At 41.0% G+C, this 19,038-nt stretch overlaps 1 protein-coding gene across 7 annotated transcripts in view; it reads right to left on the reverse strand.

The window, feature by feature from the left end:
• The window catches only part of ACSM5 (acyl-CoA synthetase medium chain family member 5), a 36,987-nt gene that overhangs the window by 11,560 nt on the left and 6,389 nt on the right, over nucleotides 1–19,038 (reverse strand). For all 7 annotated transcript variants that reach the window (XR_003123961.3, XM_025416355.3, XM_025416352.3 and 4 more), the window contains 8 exons: nucleotides 16,111–16,321; nucleotides 13,296–13,503; nucleotides 12,268–12,411; nucleotides 8,980–9,133; nucleotides 6,502–6,581; nucleotides 4,647–4,770; nucleotides 3,991–4,071; nucleotides 3,744–3,845 (listed from right to left, as the gene is read on the reverse strand). Coding sequence is in view for 6 of the 7 variants with exons in the window: in XM_025416355.3 (XP_025272140.3) it covers nucleotides 3,744–3,845; nucleotides 3,991–4,071; nucleotides 4,647–4,770; nucleotides 6,502–6,581; nucleotides 8,980–9,133; nucleotides 12,268–12,411; nucleotides 13,296–13,503; nucleotides 16,111–16,321 (1,104 nt within the window). In the remaining variant the exon portion in view is untranslated. The remainder of the gene's footprint in view (nucleotides 1–3,743; nucleotides 3,846–3,990; nucleotides 4,072–4,646; nucleotides 4,771–6,501; nucleotides 6,582–8,979; nucleotides 9,134–12,267; nucleotides 12,412–13,295; nucleotides 13,504–16,110; nucleotides 16,322–19,038) is intronic.

Raw genomic sequence — 19,038 nt, forward strand, 5'->3', positions numbered from 1 at the left:
ATTTGTCACAGAGCTAGAACAAACAATCCTAAAATTTGTATGAACCCACGAAACACTGTACATAGACAAAGTAACCTGAAAAAGAAAAAAAAAAACTGGAGACATCATGATTCCAGATTAGAAGCTATACTAGAAAGCTGTAGTCATCAAGACAGTATGGTACTGGCACAAAAACAGACACATAGATCAATGGAACAGAATAGAGAGCCCAGAAATGGACCCTCCACCGTATGGTCAACCAATCTTTGACAAAGCAGGAACGAATTTCCAAAATGGATGAAAGACCTCAATGTGACACAGGAAACCATCAAAATCCTAGAAAAGAACATAAGCAGAAACCTCTTTGACTTGGCCATAACAACTTCTTATTAGACATGTCACCAGGAAGGGAAACAAAAGAAAAAATGAACTACTGGGACTTCATCAAGATAAAATGTTTCTGTACAACAAAGGAAACAATCAACAAAACTAAAAGCTAGCCTACAGAATGGGAGAAGGTAATGGCAAATGACATATCTGATAAAGGGTTAGTATCCAAAGTCTATAAAGAACTTACCAAACTCAACATCCCAAAAACAAATAATCCAGTTAAGAAATGGGCAGAAGACATGAACAGACACTTTTCCAAAGAAGCATTCAGTTGGGTAACAGACACATGAAAAGATGTTCAACATCACTTGTCATCAGGGAAATACAAATCAAAATCACAAGGAGATACCACACATCTGTCAGAATGGCCAAAATTAACAACACAGCACAGGTGTTGGTGAGAATGTGGAGAAAGGGGAATCTTCTTGCACTGTTGGTGGGAATGCAAACTGGTACAACCACCCTGGAGAACAATATGGAGATTCCTCAAAAAATTAAAAATAGAACTACCCTATGATCCAGCAATTGCACTACTAAGTATTTACCCAAAGGATCAAAAATACAGATTCAAAGGGTTACAAGTACCCTGTTGTTTATAGCAGCATTATCTACAATAGCCAAACTATGGTAAGAGCCCAAGTGTCTATCAACTGATGGATAGATAAAGAAGAAGTGATATAGATATAGAAAAATAAAAAGAATATTACTCAGACATCAAAAAATGAAATCTTGCCATTGACCATGATGTTGGTGGCACTAGTGTGTATTATGCTAAGTGAAGTAAGTCAGTCAGAGAAAGGCAAATAACATATGATCTCACTTAATTTAAGACAGAAACCAGATGGATATAAGGGAAGGGGGAAGGCAAAGGGAAAAAGGGAGAAAAGAAAAAAAGGAGAAAGGCAAACAAGCCATTTAAGTGACTTTTAAGGATACAGAACAAACTGAGGGTTGATGGAGGGAGGTGGGTGGGAGATGGGCTAGAGGGTGATAGGGATTAAGGAGGGCACTTGTTGCAATGAGCACTTAGTATTGAACAGAAGTGATGAATCACTGTATTCTACTCCAGAAACCAATGTTGCACTGTATGTTAACTAAGTAAAATTTAAGTAAAATAAGTGAATTTTTAAAAATCAGCCCATATAAATGAATACTTTATGATTCCATTTATATAAAGTTCTTTTAAAAAGGCAAAAGTATTCTATTAGTAACAACAAACAATTTAGTAATTGCTAATAGCTTGGGAATTGACTGCTAGCAGGCACAAGGGACTTTTTGGGGTGATAAGAATGCTCTAGATCTTGATTGTGGTAGTGGTCACACAAGTGTACACATGGGTCAAATGTCACTGACCTATATACATGTAACATAGGTATGCTTCTTGTATGTAACTTGTGCCCCAATTTAAAAACTGTATTCTAAGAAAAAAGAAAAAAGCTGTCAATACCTGAAAATAAATCTCACACAAAATATGAGAGAAATATAAAGAGAAAACTTAAATCTCCACAAAATGGTAGATATAAATAAATGGAAGGATAGAAAGGCTTACTGTCATAAATATGTTCATTCTCCCCAAATTGATCTATAGACTTAGGGACACTCATTAAAATACTAATAAACACTTCCCATGGAATTTGACAAGTTGATTCTAAAACGTACATGAGAGAATAGAGAGCTGATAGTAGCTAAAACATTTCTAAAGAAGTTGAGGAAGGAGAGGCTTGCTCTAGTAGATATTAAGACTTAGGAGAATGTTTTCCTGGATGAGGCTCTATGTTATCAGTACAGGGATAAAATAAATGACCAACTAAATAGAAGAAACTGCCGAAACTTAGCTACGTATGAATATATCAAACTTTTATTTCGGACCAAACTGACGTGACAGATGGCTTTTATCTCACTGAGGTTTAATGGTTTTTTTTCTTAGTTAAAAATGACCCAAGAAAAAAACTAACAGCTAGTGCTAGAATGAAAAAGTTGAAACAAGTAAAGGTTCTTGTCCAGGAAATAACTCTACAAATTATTGGACTTGCCCATCGGAATGATCACAGACCCAGAAAGGTCCTGTATGTGAGCTCTGTGAGAACCAGGGTTTTGTCTTTTCTGCCCATTGCTGTAGACTTGTGGCATCAAGTAGCGACTCGATAAATAATGAATGAATACATTATTCAGAAAAGTCAAGGATTTGCTATTGCTTGCAAAAATGATTAGAAAGAAATGCATTAAAATTTTAAAATGATCTCTTCTTGGTGTATTACTATGTTGTTGTTTGGTTTTGGTTTTTGTTTTTGGCTTTTTCTGGTAGGTAAGCTTTTGTGACTTTAAATGAAATATCATGAAAGACTGTCTCTCTTATAGTCACAGAGAAGCCACTAAAATACATATCCATCATTCTAAAAACAAATGGACTGATTTTTATCTGTTCCTTCCAGTGTTATAGCTGATTGATGGCATCATATGCACAACAGATGGAGTTCCTAATAAAGCCATGGTTCTCAACCTTGGCTGTACTTTTGAATCACCAGAGGAACTGATCCACATCATTAGGAAGGTTGATCTCATCAGGCAGAACTTTAGTATCCATCATATTTTGAAGCTTCCAAGGTATTTCTAATGTGCAACCAAAACCAGGTCAGTAGAGCTTTATAGAGAAGAGTCTGCCAAAAAGAAAGTCTACAGCAAACACCAGCCAAAGTGGGCCCAAGGGAGAGGTCATTACTGGATAATCACAGAAACTTAAGACTAGAATCCTTTGGACACAAGCCCTCCCAGCAGACCCCTCTCCACACAAGACTCAAGACAAAAAAGAATTCTGAAAACTAGACTCTGATACAAATTGCATTTGACTTTTGTGAAGTCCCTTCTCTTCTCTGAGCTGCATTTTTCCCATCATTAAAACGATGGGCTGACCCCTACATTATAAATTTGCACTCTCAGACATACCCATGCTTAAATCCATGTCCTGCACATACTACTTGCTTGACATTGGATAAGTCAATCTTTCTCACTTCCTTATCGATTATAGCACCTTATCAATAATAGTGCTGGGTCAGCATGACTGTGCAACTTTCTGCGTATCCCATTGGCCACTGGCCCCTATAAAGTTGCTAAGCCTCTTAGTCTCGGGGTCCAAGTCCCTGCTCCGCTGCGTCAGGTACACTTGGACCCAGGCTCGAACTTGTAAATAAACCCTTGTGTGTTTGCATCGGTGTAGGCCCCCTGGCGGTATCTCGGATTTGCCATCTTGGGCACAACAGTGCCAACCTAACTCATGCAGTAATTACAAGGGTTAAACAAAGAAGTATTTATAAATTGCAGAAGGCAAAGCTCATCACACAGAAATCACTGTGAAAATGGCCATTCCTTCCACTTACCAAATAGCAACTGAAGAAACAGAAGGGCTGGGTGGGCTTGACTCGGACAGCAATATTCCCTTGTTCTCCTGGAGGCAGGATGTTGCCCTCATCATCCACGACCTGGCAGGGAGATCATAGAGCCACGTCTGGATATCTACACAGCCAGACCACTCCACAAGTTGAGCCTGCTGTTGCTAACCTAGGACATGCACTTTGTTCTCCTCTTTAAACTGAGCCTCAATAGCAGTTGGGGCAGGCTGCCTACCTGCACATCATAAGGTGGGAATGCTTTCCCCATGGATCCAGCCTTGATTTTCATGCCTTTTAGATTGGCACAGATTAAAACCTGGAGAGAAAGCAGATCCGGTAAGGTGGAGATGTATCCCCATAGCCTCCTTCCTGGTGCCTGTCTTTTCTCTTACTCAGCCTTCTACCTCTCCATCCCTCTCTCCTCTCCTATCCTCTCTTGCTGTCTTCTTCCTTCTTTCCATAGTCAACAAACATTTATTGAATACCCTACTGGACACTGACACATAAAGAACCTAATGTGTTGCTAAGCCAAAAGACTTGGTTGACCACCAAATTTCTGCTGCCCAGATGGCTGTGGGGAATACTGTGTAAGATCTTGTGCTCTGACCAGAGACAGATACAGGCTGTTCTGGTGGAGATAAGCAGCACCCGTGGCCATAAGAGTTGGTTTGCTGGCTATGGTGTCTTAGTGAAATCACTTTATCTTTAAACCAAAAAAGAGAAAAGCTGATGGGTTTTTGTTATCAGTTTTCCCCAGGGGGCAGGGTAGTCCCTGACAGGTGTCACAGCTGGAAAGGCAAGAAGCTCTGTGGAACGGCCATCTCCACCAAGTGGCTGAGGGCTCAGGTGGAGGTGACCTGTGGCAGGGACCCGGGACCCAGTAGCACTCACTGTTTCAGACTGGCCATAGCCTTCATGCAGCTCCAGGCCCACCTGGCTCTTCCACTTCTCTCTCACATCAGGATTCAGTGCCTCTCCTCCTGTCACACAGTGTCTCAGGCTCTGAAATTGGTACCTTTCTCCATTGGAAGACAAGGTCACCTGGTCAGGATCTCTCCATCCCCCACCTCACCCTCCAGCACTGTTGCTCAGGTCTAAACATCTAAAGCCACTGGAGGCTAAAGTCCAGGTTCTATAATCTGTTCCAAGTGCCCTGTCCTCTGGCTTTGCAGGCATATTCCTCATGGGCAGATACATTTTTTAAAAAATCAATCCTATCTGATTTTGAAATAAAATCAGAACATCACAGAGTAGGTTTGGGCATAACGTAGTGAATTCCAGGTAAATTGGCCAAAATAACTTGGTTGAAAACAAACTCCTAATCAATTGGTTAGGACAGCTACCTGTTTAAAAAAGATAAATCGAGGGCAGCCCTGGTGGCTCAGTGGTTTAGCGCTGCCTTCAGTCCAGGGTGTGATCCTGAAGATCGAGTCCCATGTCAGGCTCCCTGCATGGAGCCTGCTTTTCCCTCTGCCTGTGTCTCTGCCTCTCTCCCCCTCTCTCTGTGTCTCTCATGAATAAATAAGCAAAATCTTAAAAAAAAAAAAGATAAATTGATTACAAATTAAAATGTGAAAAGTAGCCCTCTAGAAATCTGACAATTCTGATGAATAGGCCAAAAATTCCTACAGATATTAAATATGTTGTAAAACTACTCCCCTATGCAACAAATTACTCAAAATGTAAAAAATGGGTGGTTGCAAATACATTTCAACCATTTTTTTCCCTTTGGATAAACTTGGTTTGACTATTAATTAGTGTTACCTAATGCCTTTTAGCCAAATTGTTTTTGAGCAAATTATTCAAAGTCTGCTTGCTGTTAAAATCATGAGTTCATTTTTGTGAGGCATCTGCAAAGGATATAGATGTATATGTGTATGGTTGAATATGTGTGAGGTATACACAACAGATCAATGAATGAGATAAATTCTTACACTAGAGAGGAATTCACCAGGAGAATCATGTAAGAACTCTCTCTTAGGTGCTTCATGGACAGATACATGGAATGAGAGGAGAGAATAGAATAGAATAGACAAAGATAAGAGTCAGGAAGTTACTGAAGGGTCACAGGTCTCCAAACACTCCAGCAACTAGACTTGTCCTGCTAGCAGATGTTGCTTTGGGTTCACCCTGGATGGGAGCCATGCACACACAGTGTCTTGTTGTCTTCTGTGGGATGCCCAATGGCATTCACTCAGCATGGCTGAATGGAGTTAGTCTTCAGATGAAGGATGGCACATCTATTGTGGTAGGCTTGCTAGTCCCACCAGACCTAAGGCTCTGACCACAAATCCCATTACAAAGGTGGCCAACAATTTCTCCAACCTCACAGAAGTAGCCGACACTGCTGAGAGAATGGCCTATGGGTAGACAGTCTACTTCAAGTGCTAAATTTCAGGCTATCTTAAATCTATCCAATTCCATCTGAATGGAAATTCCTGGGCAGGGGGTGGTGGTGCAGTTTATTTTTGTGAGGCATCTGCAAAGGAATAGGTGTATATGTGTATGGTTGAATGTGTGTGTGTGTGTGTGTGTACGTGTGTGAGATAGAGAAACACAGATATATCTATATTCCAAATATGTATTCTATACATAAAGAATCACAGACGTGTGTGTATACACAGAGAGAGAGAGAGAGAGAGAGAGACTGAGACAGAGTTGATATGAGAGGGTGAGTGTCAATGTGTATATATACTGCTGTATATTTACATATTAGGTCCCCAAATCACCAACAGATGGGCTGTACCTGGTCAGATCCTCTTGTACCAGCAGCCGGAAGATGGTAGGAACACAACAGAAGGTGGTAATCGGGAACCTGGAGAGAGTCTAAACAAAAACAAAGGGTAGAAGATCTTCTTAGAGGTACTGGGGTGGGACTTTGTGAAGATGGAGCAGTGAACTGGGTCTTCATATTCTCATTAACAGAGAGTGGGTAAAAACTGTGTGTGGCATCCAGCCTCCAAGATGGCCCTGAATGATGTCATTTCCTGATATTTGCATTCTTGTGGGATCCATTCCCATATTGAACCAAGTTTGGTCTGTGTGACCAATAGCATACCTCAGAGGTGACAGATGCCACTTTCAAGATTATATAAAGTTTATATAAAGGTTATATAAAGACTAGAGCTTCTGTCTTCTGTTTTGTCCCTCTCTCTCCCTATCTTGAGTCACTTGCTCTGGGGAAAAGAGGCCACCATGATGTGAATATACTGGAATGTATATAGCAAAAAACTGAAACCCTTGGCCAATAGTCCATGAGAAACTAAAGTCTTTTAAAAATCACATGAGTGGGTTTTTAAAATATTCTGTAGTCCCAGTCAAGCCTTAAGATAATTGTGATCCTGACAGGCATCTTTTTTTTTATTATTATGGTAAAACACACACCACATAGGGGTACCTGGGTGGCTCAGTGGTTGAGCATCAACTTTGGCTCAGGTCATGATTTCAGTGTCCTGGGATCAAGTCCTGCATCAGGCTCCCCACAGGAAGCCCACTTCTCCCTCTACCTATGTCTCTGCCTCTCTGTGTCTCTCATGAGTAAATAAATAAAATCCTACAAAAAATACACACCACATAAAATTTACCATTTTAACCATTTAAAAATTTACAGTCTAATGGTATTAAATACATTTACATTGTTGTGATCATTGAATGGTTACCATCACCACTATCCATCTCCAGAACTTTAAAAAAATCTTCCCAAAATGAAACTCTGTGCTCATTACATGCTGACACCCCATTTCCTCTTTCCCTCAGCTCCTGACCATTCTACTGTCTGTCTCTATTATTTTAACCTGTCTAGATACATCATATAAATGAACTATATACTATCTGCCCTTTTGTGGCTGTTTTGGTTCACTTAATGTAATGTCTTCAAGATTCATCCATGATATAGCATGTGCCATTTCTTCTTTTTAAAGGCTGAATAACATTCCATTGTATGTATGTATCATATTTTTTTTAAAAATTTTTATTTATTTATGATAGTCACACAGAGAGAGGGAGAGAGAGGCAGAGACACAGGCAGAGGGAGAAGCAGGCTCCACGCAGGGAGCCCGACGTGGGATTCGATCCTGAGTCTCCAGGATCGTGCCCTGGGCCAAAGGCAGGCGCCAAACCACTGTGCCACCCAGGGATCCCTGTATGTATCATATTTTGTTTATTTGTTTATCGCCCATAAGACTTGCATTGCTTCCACACCTTTGGGCCATTAGGCATAATGCTGCTCTAAACATGGACATACCGGGCTGAAATCTCATGATTCAGAACTAGCTGTTAGGCTTCTCCCAGACTCCTGACCACCAGAAACTGAGATTAAAAATGTTTGTTTTAAGCTGCTAAGTTTTGGGCTAACTCACTACAGTAGATAACTAACACTATGGAAGTAAGGGCTATGGGCAGTAGAGGGACAAGGCACACATTGGCTGGTCAAGCCCATAGTGAATAATGATGATGGTAAGCTTGATCGTGGCAATAATAATCAATATGTGCTGGGCCCTATGCCTAGTTTCATTCTCCATAGAACATAGAATTATCCCTTTCTTCCTACAGATGATGATGAGGAAATTGAGGCTCAGGGAAATTCAGTGACTTCCCCAAGGACACACAGCTAGCAAATGGAAGACGCAGGATCAGAAACCAGGTCTGAGTGATGGTACAGCCTATGCTATTAGCCACCAGGTGACAGCTTACCTCCATGCAAAGGGCACAGGCAGATGGTGCCTCAGATGTTTTAAGGAATGGCGATTAGAATGTGGAGGGCAGAAGAAAGGTGCCCCATGTCTTCACTGGGCTCAATAATTATGAGAAAATCCTGGGAGGTTGGAGTCCAGAGTCACCAGGACTCCAGTGTTGGATAAAACACACTAAGCCCCAGGGATGGTAGCACATGGAATTGAGAAGTAGACTATGATTTTTCTCAAAGTGTTGGAAAATAATTAGGGTTTTAACAGGAGCATAAAGAAGAAGGTGATGGAGGGAGAGCTACCTCATGCAGATAAAATAGAATATGCAAATGTTTAGAGACATGAAATGGTCTTATGACTAGGGATCTAGTTAGAGGATAGGCAATAATTGAAGATAGGCAAATGAGCAGAAATCAGATATGGAAGGAGGCCACCAAAGAAGCCTTACTGTCACTTATTCATGCCTTTTCTCCTGCAAATTCAAAACCTATATTCCACTCATTTACATGCAACTCATAAGTCATGTTTTTGTTCCTTACATTCAGAATAACCTTGACATCAACTCGGGGCAGCTCATGTACAAAAATACAAGATCCATTAGACCAGGCAGAGAAGAGGGTCCAAGCTGCCTTTACCCAGCCAGTGTCAGACGTGTTCCAGAAGATGTCCGATTTGGTCAAATCCACCCACTGCCTGCCAAAAATTAAAGAAAGTCAGAACTCTCAGCAATGATTCTACCTTTAAAAAGGATTATATTATCCATGTAACCTTATGTGGAGCCTTGCCCACAGTGGATACTCACTTATAGTTATCAAATCTGTACAAGAACCATAAAGTCAATCTTTGTCTCAACAAGCTTTTATTGAGTATATTCTATGTATTTATTCCCTAGGTGAAGGATATAGAATTAAAAAGACAGATCCCTGGGTGGCGCAGCGGTTTGGCGCCTGCCTTTGGCCCAGGGCGCGATCCTGGAGACCCGGGATCGAGTCCCACGTCGGGCTCTCGGTGCATGGAGCCTGCTTCTCCCTCTGCCTGTGTCTCTGCCTCTCTCTCTCTCCTCTCTGTGTATTCTCATGAATAAATAAATAAAATCTTAAAAAAAAAAAAAAGATCCCATGTCTTTAAGAGCTCACTGTCTAGTGGAGTGATATATAAGGGAACACATAATCTCAGTACAATGTGATGAGGGCATTTTCTTTAACACTTACTCAGGACTTGGCATTAGCGTGTAGGAAAGAATGATTAGTCTTGCTTTGAGGGATGATAGGTCCCTCCGGGAGGCCCCTGTAGAGTGAGCTTTCATAGAGTTAAACACAGAGCCTTATGCAATTACAGAGAATGGGCACCCAACCCAGATAAAGGATGGAGATGGAATCTGAGAAATGTTTCCCCAAGAGGTGAGACCTGAGTGAGATGCAAATGATGCATAGGAGCTACACAGGGGAGTCAGAGAAGGAAGCACAACCAAGAAGGGAAAGCAGTGCCTGCGAGCAAAGAAAAGTGATCATGTTCAGCACTTGATTCTGGAATACATGGTCTCCTGGTCCTCAACCTACTCAATGGCTGCTCCTGATTTATTATTTATTTATTTATTTATTTATTTATTTATTTATTTATTTAATTTTAATAATAAATTTATTTTTTATTGGTGTTCAATTTGCCAACATACAGAATAACACCCAGTGCTCATCCCGTCAAGTGCCCCGCTCAGTGCCCACCAACCAGTCACCCCCACCCACTACCCTCCTCCCCTTCCACCACCCCTAGTTCGTTTCCCAGAGTTAGGAGTCTTCCATGTTCTGTCCCCCTTTCTGATATTTCCTACTCATTTCTTCTCCCTTCCCCTCTATTCCCTTTCACTATTATTTATATTCCCCAAATGAATGAGAGAGACCATATAATGTTTGTCCTTCTCCGATTGACTTATTTCACTCAGCATAATTCCCTCTAGTTCCAGCCACGTCGAAGCAAATGGTGGGTAGTTGTCATTTCTAATGGCTGAGTAATATTCCATTGTATACATAAACCACATCTTCTTTATCCATTCATCTTTCCATGGACACTGAGGCTCCTTCCACAGTTTGGCTATTGTAGACATTGCTGCTAGAAACACCGGGGTGCAGGTGTCCCGGCGTTTCATTGCATCTGTATCTTTGGGGTAAATCCCCAGCAGTGCAATTGCTGGGTCGTAGGGCAGATCTATTTTTAACTCTTTGAGGAACCTCCACAGAGTTTTCCAGAGTGGCTGCACCATTTCACATTCCCACCAACAGTGTAAGAGGGTTCCCTTTTCTCCGCATCTTCTCCAACATTTGTGGATTTCCTGCCTTGTTAATTTTCCTCATTCTCACTGGTGTGAGGTGGTATCTCATTGTGGTTTTGATTTGTATTTCCCTGATGGCAAGTGATCCTTCTTAGTCTCCTCTGAGTTTTCCTTGCTTATCCCTTCATTGTGGAAAGGCCTCAGACATTTGGTGCTCATTCACTGACAATGAACTGACATTCTCAGTGTTCATTACTCTTTGCTGATCTCATCCAATCTCAAGGCATTAAGTACCACTTTCTTGATAATTCCAGCATGAATCTTTCCTACTAACTCTACACATGTATCCTCAGTGTCTCCATCCTTAACTCAGGATATGGAGATGTCTACTAAGCATCTCAAACTTAGAATGCTGAAAACGGACTGCTCACGTTCTTCCCACCAGACAGCTCATCCTAGTCTTCCCACTATCAGTTAATGCTTCTGGTTGCTAGGCCATAAAACTTGGCATCATCCCTGACTCATCTCTCTCACTTCATGTCAAACCTGTCAAGTAATCTTATTAGGCTTATGCTCAAAATACATTCAGAATCTTAGTTCTTCTCACTCCCTCTGGAAAGCCTCTACTTTTGCCTCTTTATGCACTGGTCTCTGAAGTGGACCTCTGCTTCACCCCTTGTCCCTCTTATGGTTTATTCTCAACCCAAACTCCTGAGAGATCCTTTAAAAAAACAAATCAGATCCACATCACTCTTCTGCTCAGAATACTCCAATGTTCCTCAGAAAATTAAACATAGAATCACTATATCATTCAGCAATTCCACTTCTGGGTATAAACCCCAAGGAATTAAAGGCAGAGTTTTGAATAGATGCTATGTACCCATGTTAAAAGCAGCACTAGTCACAACAGCCAAAAAGTTGGGAAGCAACCTGTGTCCATCCATGGGTGACTGGATAAGCAACATTGGGATGTTATTTATATATATCGGAATATTATTGAGCCTTAATAAGGAAGGAAATTCTGACACATGCTACAACATGGATGAAACTTGAGGATGTTATGCCAAATGCAATGAGTCAGACATGAAAGGAAAAATACTGTATGATTACTTACAGGCAGTTTCCAGAGAAGTCAAATTCATAGAGATAGAAAGTAGAATGGTGGTTGTCAGAGCAGAGGGGAGAGGGAATAGGGAATTATTGTGTAACATGTCTTGTGTAATGTGAATTCAGATTTGCAGAATGGAGAAGTTCCAGAGATAGATGGTGGGGATGATTGCACAACAATGTGAATGTCCTTAATGACACTGAAGTCTATACTTTAAAAAATGGTTAAAATGGTAAATTTTATGTTAAGTATCTTTTACCACAATTCAAAAATGAAAACAAAATCCTCTGATGGCTTCTCACTTTGCTCAAAGTTAAAGCAAGCCAAAAGCCTTCAGATTCTACCCAATTTGCCACTGTTAGCTCTCTTGTCACTATGCCTCTTACTCATATTCCTCCAGCTCACTCCCTACTTTCTGTTCCCAGGACCCAGCAAATGAACTTTCCCTGGTACCTTCCACTGGCCACAAAACCCAGTCCATAGCTAGCCTGGGAGTGCTCGACCATCTTGGGAGCTCCAGTAGTGCCACTTGTAAAGTAGATAGCCATAGGGTTTTGACTCTTGGTCCTCACACAGTTGTGCTCTGTCGATGCCTCACTGTAAAATATAAAAATCTTAGGTAATATTATAAGTAGTAAAAATTAGTCCTAACAACAGTAATATTTATAACAACAATATTGACCACCATTTTAATAAATGTTACATGAGGGGCACCTGGGTGGCCCAGTTGGTTAAGCATCTGCCTTCTGCTCAGGTCATGATCCTGGAATCCAGGGATGGAGCCCCCTGTCAGGCTCCCTGCTCAGTGGGGAGTATGCTTCTCCTTCTGCCTCTCATCCCGCTCCTGCACTTTCTCATACTCTCTCTCTCAAATAGATAAATAAAACCCTTAAAAATACATACTTTTATACTGTGCTGGAAGCTCCAGCTTGCATACCTGAGTCCTACAATGACCTCCTGGGGTAGGTACTATCATTAGAACCCTTTGTAAATAAGGAAATGGAGGTTCAAAAATGATGCTGTGACTCACTTAAACACAATGCTTATCACAAAACAGATGTTCCTTACACCTTTGGTGTATGAATGAAATGTAGGTAAATGCTTGCCTAGTATACACTAAGCACTCATTGCATGGTAGCTATTATTATATTGCTAATTGATCACCTACTATGTCCTAAATGCATCATATGGGTTATCTTGTTTACTCTGGTGAATAGCTCTGTAACCACTACCACCACTGCAGAAGCAAATGGCACCCAAAAAGGCTAATGACAATTCTAGTACTGCTTAAGCAAGTGACTTTGAAGGATCTTAAGGTGGTCACCAGGATTTGGTCTTAGCCCATGTGGCCTCCACAGTGAGTGCTCCTTTCTGGTTCGCTTTCTTCCTGTATAATCAGCACTGTATTCCGTCTCCTAGTACTTAAAGGAGAAAAGCCTTGGCCTTATCTTTATCCTGTTCTCTAGAGAACCCCAACTTACCGAAGGAGTTCCCTGAAGTTCATCCAGCCTGGCCGACTGCTGTTGGACACCAGTAGCTTGGACTGGAGGGAGGGACAGTCAGCACTAATGGCATCCACCCGCGGAGCCAGAGAGTCACTAGTGATAATGGACTTGGCTCTGGATGCCTGCAGCCGATATTTGAGGTCCTTCTCCGTCAGCTGAGAGACACCTGGTATCATAACAGCCCCTGGTACCACACAGAGAGGGGATATTGATTGGGCAGCTGGGGAAGACCCCTGCGAAGAGGTCCAGACCAGATAGCCCCAAGAGATAGGAAAGGAAGGGACTAGTAAGGGTTGGAATGCTTGAACTGGGAAAGGTAACAATAATGATAATAATGAAATCTAGAATATGTTTATGGAGCACTTACATGTTCTAAGACCTATATATGCATTATTTCATTTAATTCTCACAACCCTGGAGAGTAGGTGCTATTATGCATTTTGCAGATTAAACAACAATAACTAAGACTCAGACCCTTATACCTTAATTAAATGGAATAACTTGCCCAGGATCACGTGGCTAACACATTATAGAGCTGGGATAGTGAATCCAGGAGGTAGTAAACCTAGGAGTCCATGATCTTGAATGTTATATTATACTACCTTAGAGATAACCTAGCTCAATGATTTTCCATGCCTGCAAACAAAAAGCTACAACAAATCCTAGTGTTGAGGGTGGATCTCTTGGGGTGGGTGGTGGGAGGGCAGGTTTAGTAGGTGGGAGCTCCAGGACTCATATAAGACCAAAGCCATTCTGAAGGTAGCTGAGTCTGTCTCTTCCCAAGGGGAAGGGATGAGGAAGCAGAAAGCAGGGACAAATTTTAATCAGACACCTGAAAAGACACCTGAGTATCTCAGAACAGGTTGTAAACACTCCATTGAAGCCAGCACTCTCATTTCACAGATGAGGAGGGGGGGAGAGAGAGCTCCTAAAGGAACTGGTTATCCTGCCATGGCCAGTGAGTATGGACAGTAGACAGAAGAAGTGGTCAATCCCAAATGCTATGGGAGCCACACCAGAGTTCCCGTTACACTTTGCTTTATCTCCTGAACTTTTATTGGATTTAAACCCTAACCTGAACACTTTTGAAGCTGAACAGTGTTTCCTCAGTTCATCTCTCTGTTTTAGCGATTCCCAGAATAAGTCTGTCCCACCTTGAGTTGTGTGTGGTGTGCTTTGGGGGCCCAGTCAGAGAGTGGACAGCTGGGCTGTCAGCAAGAGAAATGAGTCCAACACCACAGGCTGGAAGAGAGGTGATCAGTGCACATCAGGAAAACATGGGAATGTGAGAATGTGAGGGCATCCACCTTGGATATCCTCTAAGATGTTGGAGAGGATGTTGGGCTTGACATAGTCATGTGTGATGTCGCCTTGAGTTATTTTATTTGGACATCAAAGAAATGGATGAATTTGCATGATTGGAGAAACTGGAGACATTTAGGTAACAGGGAAAATAATTAAAATCATACCCCAAAAGGAAGTTTTGATCTATCAAAGTACGCAACACAGTGCATGGCACATAGTAGGTCCTTAAGAAAAGTCCAAGGGCTCCCTTACCTTGGCCTTCGTTTAAATAAGCCTTATATGTCATGGCTGAATATGGAGAACTCCTCAAACCTGTGTGCCTGTTTCTTTTCCTCTAGCTGTAGACATTAGAATGGTGTTCATTTCTATATACTGTGCAAAAATATATAAAAATAAAATGAAAGTTCCTGCCTCCTTTTTTTTTTTTTTTTGACAATCCATTCAAAAAATGGTTGACTCAACTTGTTCATATAGCAACCTAATTGTTTGGTGTGAGTTTATATCCCTCTATTTTGCAAACATTATTTGTAAAAGCATCTGTATTTCAGGCAGATTGTTCTATGGACAGGATTGGGAGGGGGTCGGAAACATTCTAAGTGATGGAAAGTTTCCAGAGGATGGAGGAATCAGCTCTCCATTAAAAGTAGTTCTCTTGCTTTTGTAAAATCAGCAAAAAACAAAAACAAAAACAAAAAACCCTCCAGTCCTTTCAATAAGACAGGATCAGCAGAGGCCCTGTGAGTTCTATGGACTGTGTCCTTTTGCCTCCTCTGCTCCTCTGCTGGAGGAATCATCTCAGGAAGATCAATGGTCCACTGCTTTGGCCATTCATTACAGCAGGAGGAGGAACCCTCAGGGGCTTATCTTATTGCTTTGATTATTTTGTCCCCTCTTCTTCCCCTTGGAAGCTGGTAGATGCTGTGGTGGTGAGAGCCATAAAGTCTAAGAGTGAAACTAATGTGGATTGATTATGAAGGTCTCTTATCTGTAATTGCATTACTCTCCACACACTAGCACCTCCCAAGCTACAACCAGCCAAAGATATGTTTGGTTTGTCCCACTCAGAATTTTTTAAAAGTTTATTTAGTTCTCAACATTAAAAGATAAGAAGCTTTTTTTTTTCTTCCTCATAAAAATCCAGAGTTTTCTATTACAAAGTCTAAAGTGCTGGAAACATTGGCCCTCCTTCACACATGGAAACATCTGGTTGGAGGGAGAGAAGCACTTGTCCCTGTGTGATGAGGCATGTGACGTCCAGTTTAGTAAAGCCCCCAGGGCTTCTAATTGCCTCACACTGACCCACTTTCATCAATTACATTACTATCTGACCCCTGGGCTCAGTCAAGTGCGTGATTGTGGAGCAAAGGGGAAGTAAACAAAACCCCACATAGGGTTCACTTTGCTGCATCTCCCAAAACATGTGGATTCTGCAAAGTTCTGGCAGGTGTGTCCACCCCAACTGGTAGCCTCAGCCCTGCTCACTGACCTGTCCGTATACATGCCACACTGACCAGCCACCACTCTGGGAGCCGTGGGAGCACCAGCATTATCCTGTCCCCAGGCTGAAGGCCACACATGCCTTGGAGCACATTAGCTGCCTTCCTGGATTGCTTCCCCAGCTCCTCAAAGCTCCATTTGATCTCTTCTCCCATGCCATTGACCCACCAGAATGCAGGGATCTGTTGCCGGTGCCCAGCCTAGACAGCAGCATAGGCAGAAAAGAAATAGAAAACATTTGTTTAGGAATTTTGTTTGCTTGATTTTTTAAATTTAATTTTATTTTTTATAGTGTTATAGTCACAGGGTTCAAATTCAAAACAATGAAAAGATGCATTGAGAAGGCTTACTCCCATCTTGTGCCCATCTACCCTGTTCCCCATTTCACCTGCTTCAATGTGTAACAAATATTACTAGTTTCTTGCATATCTGTTCAGTGTTTCTTTAGGGAAATGTTAAGTATATTCTGTTTTCTGTACCATCTTTTTAATGCAATAGGTAGCATATGATTCACACTGTTCTGTGTCTTCTTCTTTTTTTTAAGATATAATTCTCATACCATAAAATTTACTATTCTGGAGTGCACAATTCAATGGTTTTTGGTATATTCATGAAACGGTGTAATCATTGCCACTATCTAATTCCAGAACATTTTCATTATCCTAAAAAGAAATACGGTACAGATTAGCAGGCACTCCCTAATCCCCCTTTTTCCCCAGCCCTTGGCAACCACTCACTAATCTACATTTTCTCTATGGATTTGGCTATTCTGGATATTTCATATGAATGGAATCATACAATATGTGCCAGCACTACAAGTTGGGAAGACAATTCTTTCCCCCTTGAATTTATTAGCAACTTTGTTTAAAATCAACTGACCATAGATTTATGGGTTTATTTCTGGACTCTCAATTCTATCCTATTCATCCATATCTATCTTTTTACCAGCGCCACACTGTCTTTCTTTTTTTCACACAGTTTATTACTGTCACTTAGTAATAGGTTTTGAAATAGGGAAGTGTGAATCCTGTTCTGTTTCTTTATCAAGACTGTTGTGGTAGGATGCCTGGGTGGCTCAGTGGTTGAGTATCTGCCTTTGGCTCAGGTTGTGATCCTGGGGTCCTGGGATGGAGTCGGGGAGCCTGCTTCTCTCTCTGCCTATGTCTCTGCCTCTCTCTGTGTCTCTCATGAATTAAAAAAAATCTTAAAAAAAGAGAGACTGTTTTGGTTATTATGGGTCCCTTGCCTTTCTACATAAATTTTTGGACAAGATCATTTATTTCTGCAAAGAAGTCTACTGGGATTTTAATAAAGATTATATTGAGTGTCTAGATCAATTTGGGATGTGTTATCATTGTTTTGCAACTTTATAATTTCTGCTTTGATGGCAATCAAGTTTAAAAAATGTACAGTTCAACTTTATCAAAGGCAGACTTCAGCATACAAAATGTTGAGACTAATATTTTCTGGTGGTCCTTGTTTCTGAAAGTTGAAATTCATCAGATGTGTTTTAAACTTTTCCCAAAATTGTTATGAGGGATATGTTATTTTTGCATAATGAGGCAATATCTCAGGGGCATTCTGAGATTCACCCAAATCTTTAATGAGTGCTTAATAAACACTCCCTGAGCTATTCCAGCCTTTGGTTAGTTTCCAGTTTTAAGAAGTAGATTCTGGCAATTTTTCCAAGTTTTTTTTTTTTAATTTTTGTTGTTTTTATAGAGGATAACATTTTAGAAAGCCCTTATTCCACCATTTTTGCAGATGTAACCCTGTTTGTATTTATCATTATGAGAAACTCTCTAAGAACGATCTCAGTGTGGAAAAAGAGCTCAGACTTTGTAGACAGGAATGGGGTGTCTCAGCTCCATCTCCTATATGCTTCTTATTTTATTCTCACAACAACTCTAGGTTGTGAGCAGATGGTATGGCTTCCAATTTATAGATGAGAAAACTGAGATCCAAAGAGCTTAGGGCATTTGTCCAAGGTCACATTTCAAGTGGATGAACCATTTCTTTTTTTTTTTTTTTAAGATTTTATTTATTTATTCATGAGAGACACAGAGAGAGAGAGAGGTACAGACATAGGCAAAGGGAGAAGCTGTCCTCCAGGGGCACCCATATTGCGACAGAATTTCAGTGTTTATGACTGAGATAATATGCCACTGCATGTAAATGCCATATTTTCTCTATCTATTCATCCATCAGTGAATACTCAGGTTGCTCCCCTGACCTTGGCTATTATGAGTAATGGCCCAACAAGCACAGGAGTGCGGACTGCTCTTCAGGATGGTGGTTTTCTTTCCTTTGCATGTATAGCCAGAAGTGGGATAGCGGGATCATACGGTAGTTCTATTTTTATTTTTTTAAGATTTTATTTATTTATTCATGAGAGACACGGAGAGGCAGAGGGAGAAGCAGGCCCCATGCAGGGAGCCCGATGTGGGACTCGATCCCTGTACTCCAGGATCACGCCCTGAGCCAAAGGCAGACGCTCAACCGCTGAGCCACCCAGGTGTCCCAGGGATGCACCATTTCTAGCTGACTGCAAAGCTGCCTTCATACTTCACTATATCCACTAACAGCATACTTCTATTGAGTCTACTATTAGTATTAGTTTCCTCACCATTTTTCCTTACACAAGCTCTTCTTAAAATTAACATAAGTAAATTGCTTTGAGATAAAGTTTATACTCTCCTACTATAAAATAAAAAGCATCTTTAGCATAAATAAAAAGTGACTATAAAATACAGCAAGAGACACAACAGACAGCTAAGGAAGAGAAAATTAAAGAAGGAAGTACATGCTCAGACACACACAAAGAAATCAAGATAATCTTAATTTAATCCTACATATCTGCTGTGATCTGTGAAAAGCTTTGAGCCTCAACCATGCTTTCTCCTTATTTAAAAGGAAG

The sequence above is a fragment of the Canis lupus genome, chromosome 6, assembly GCF_003254725.2.
Source record: "Canis lupus dingo isolate Sandy chromosome 6, ASM325472v2, whole genome shotgun sequence".
NCBI lineage: Eukaryota > Metazoa > Chordata > Mammalia > Carnivora > Canidae > Canis > Canis lupus.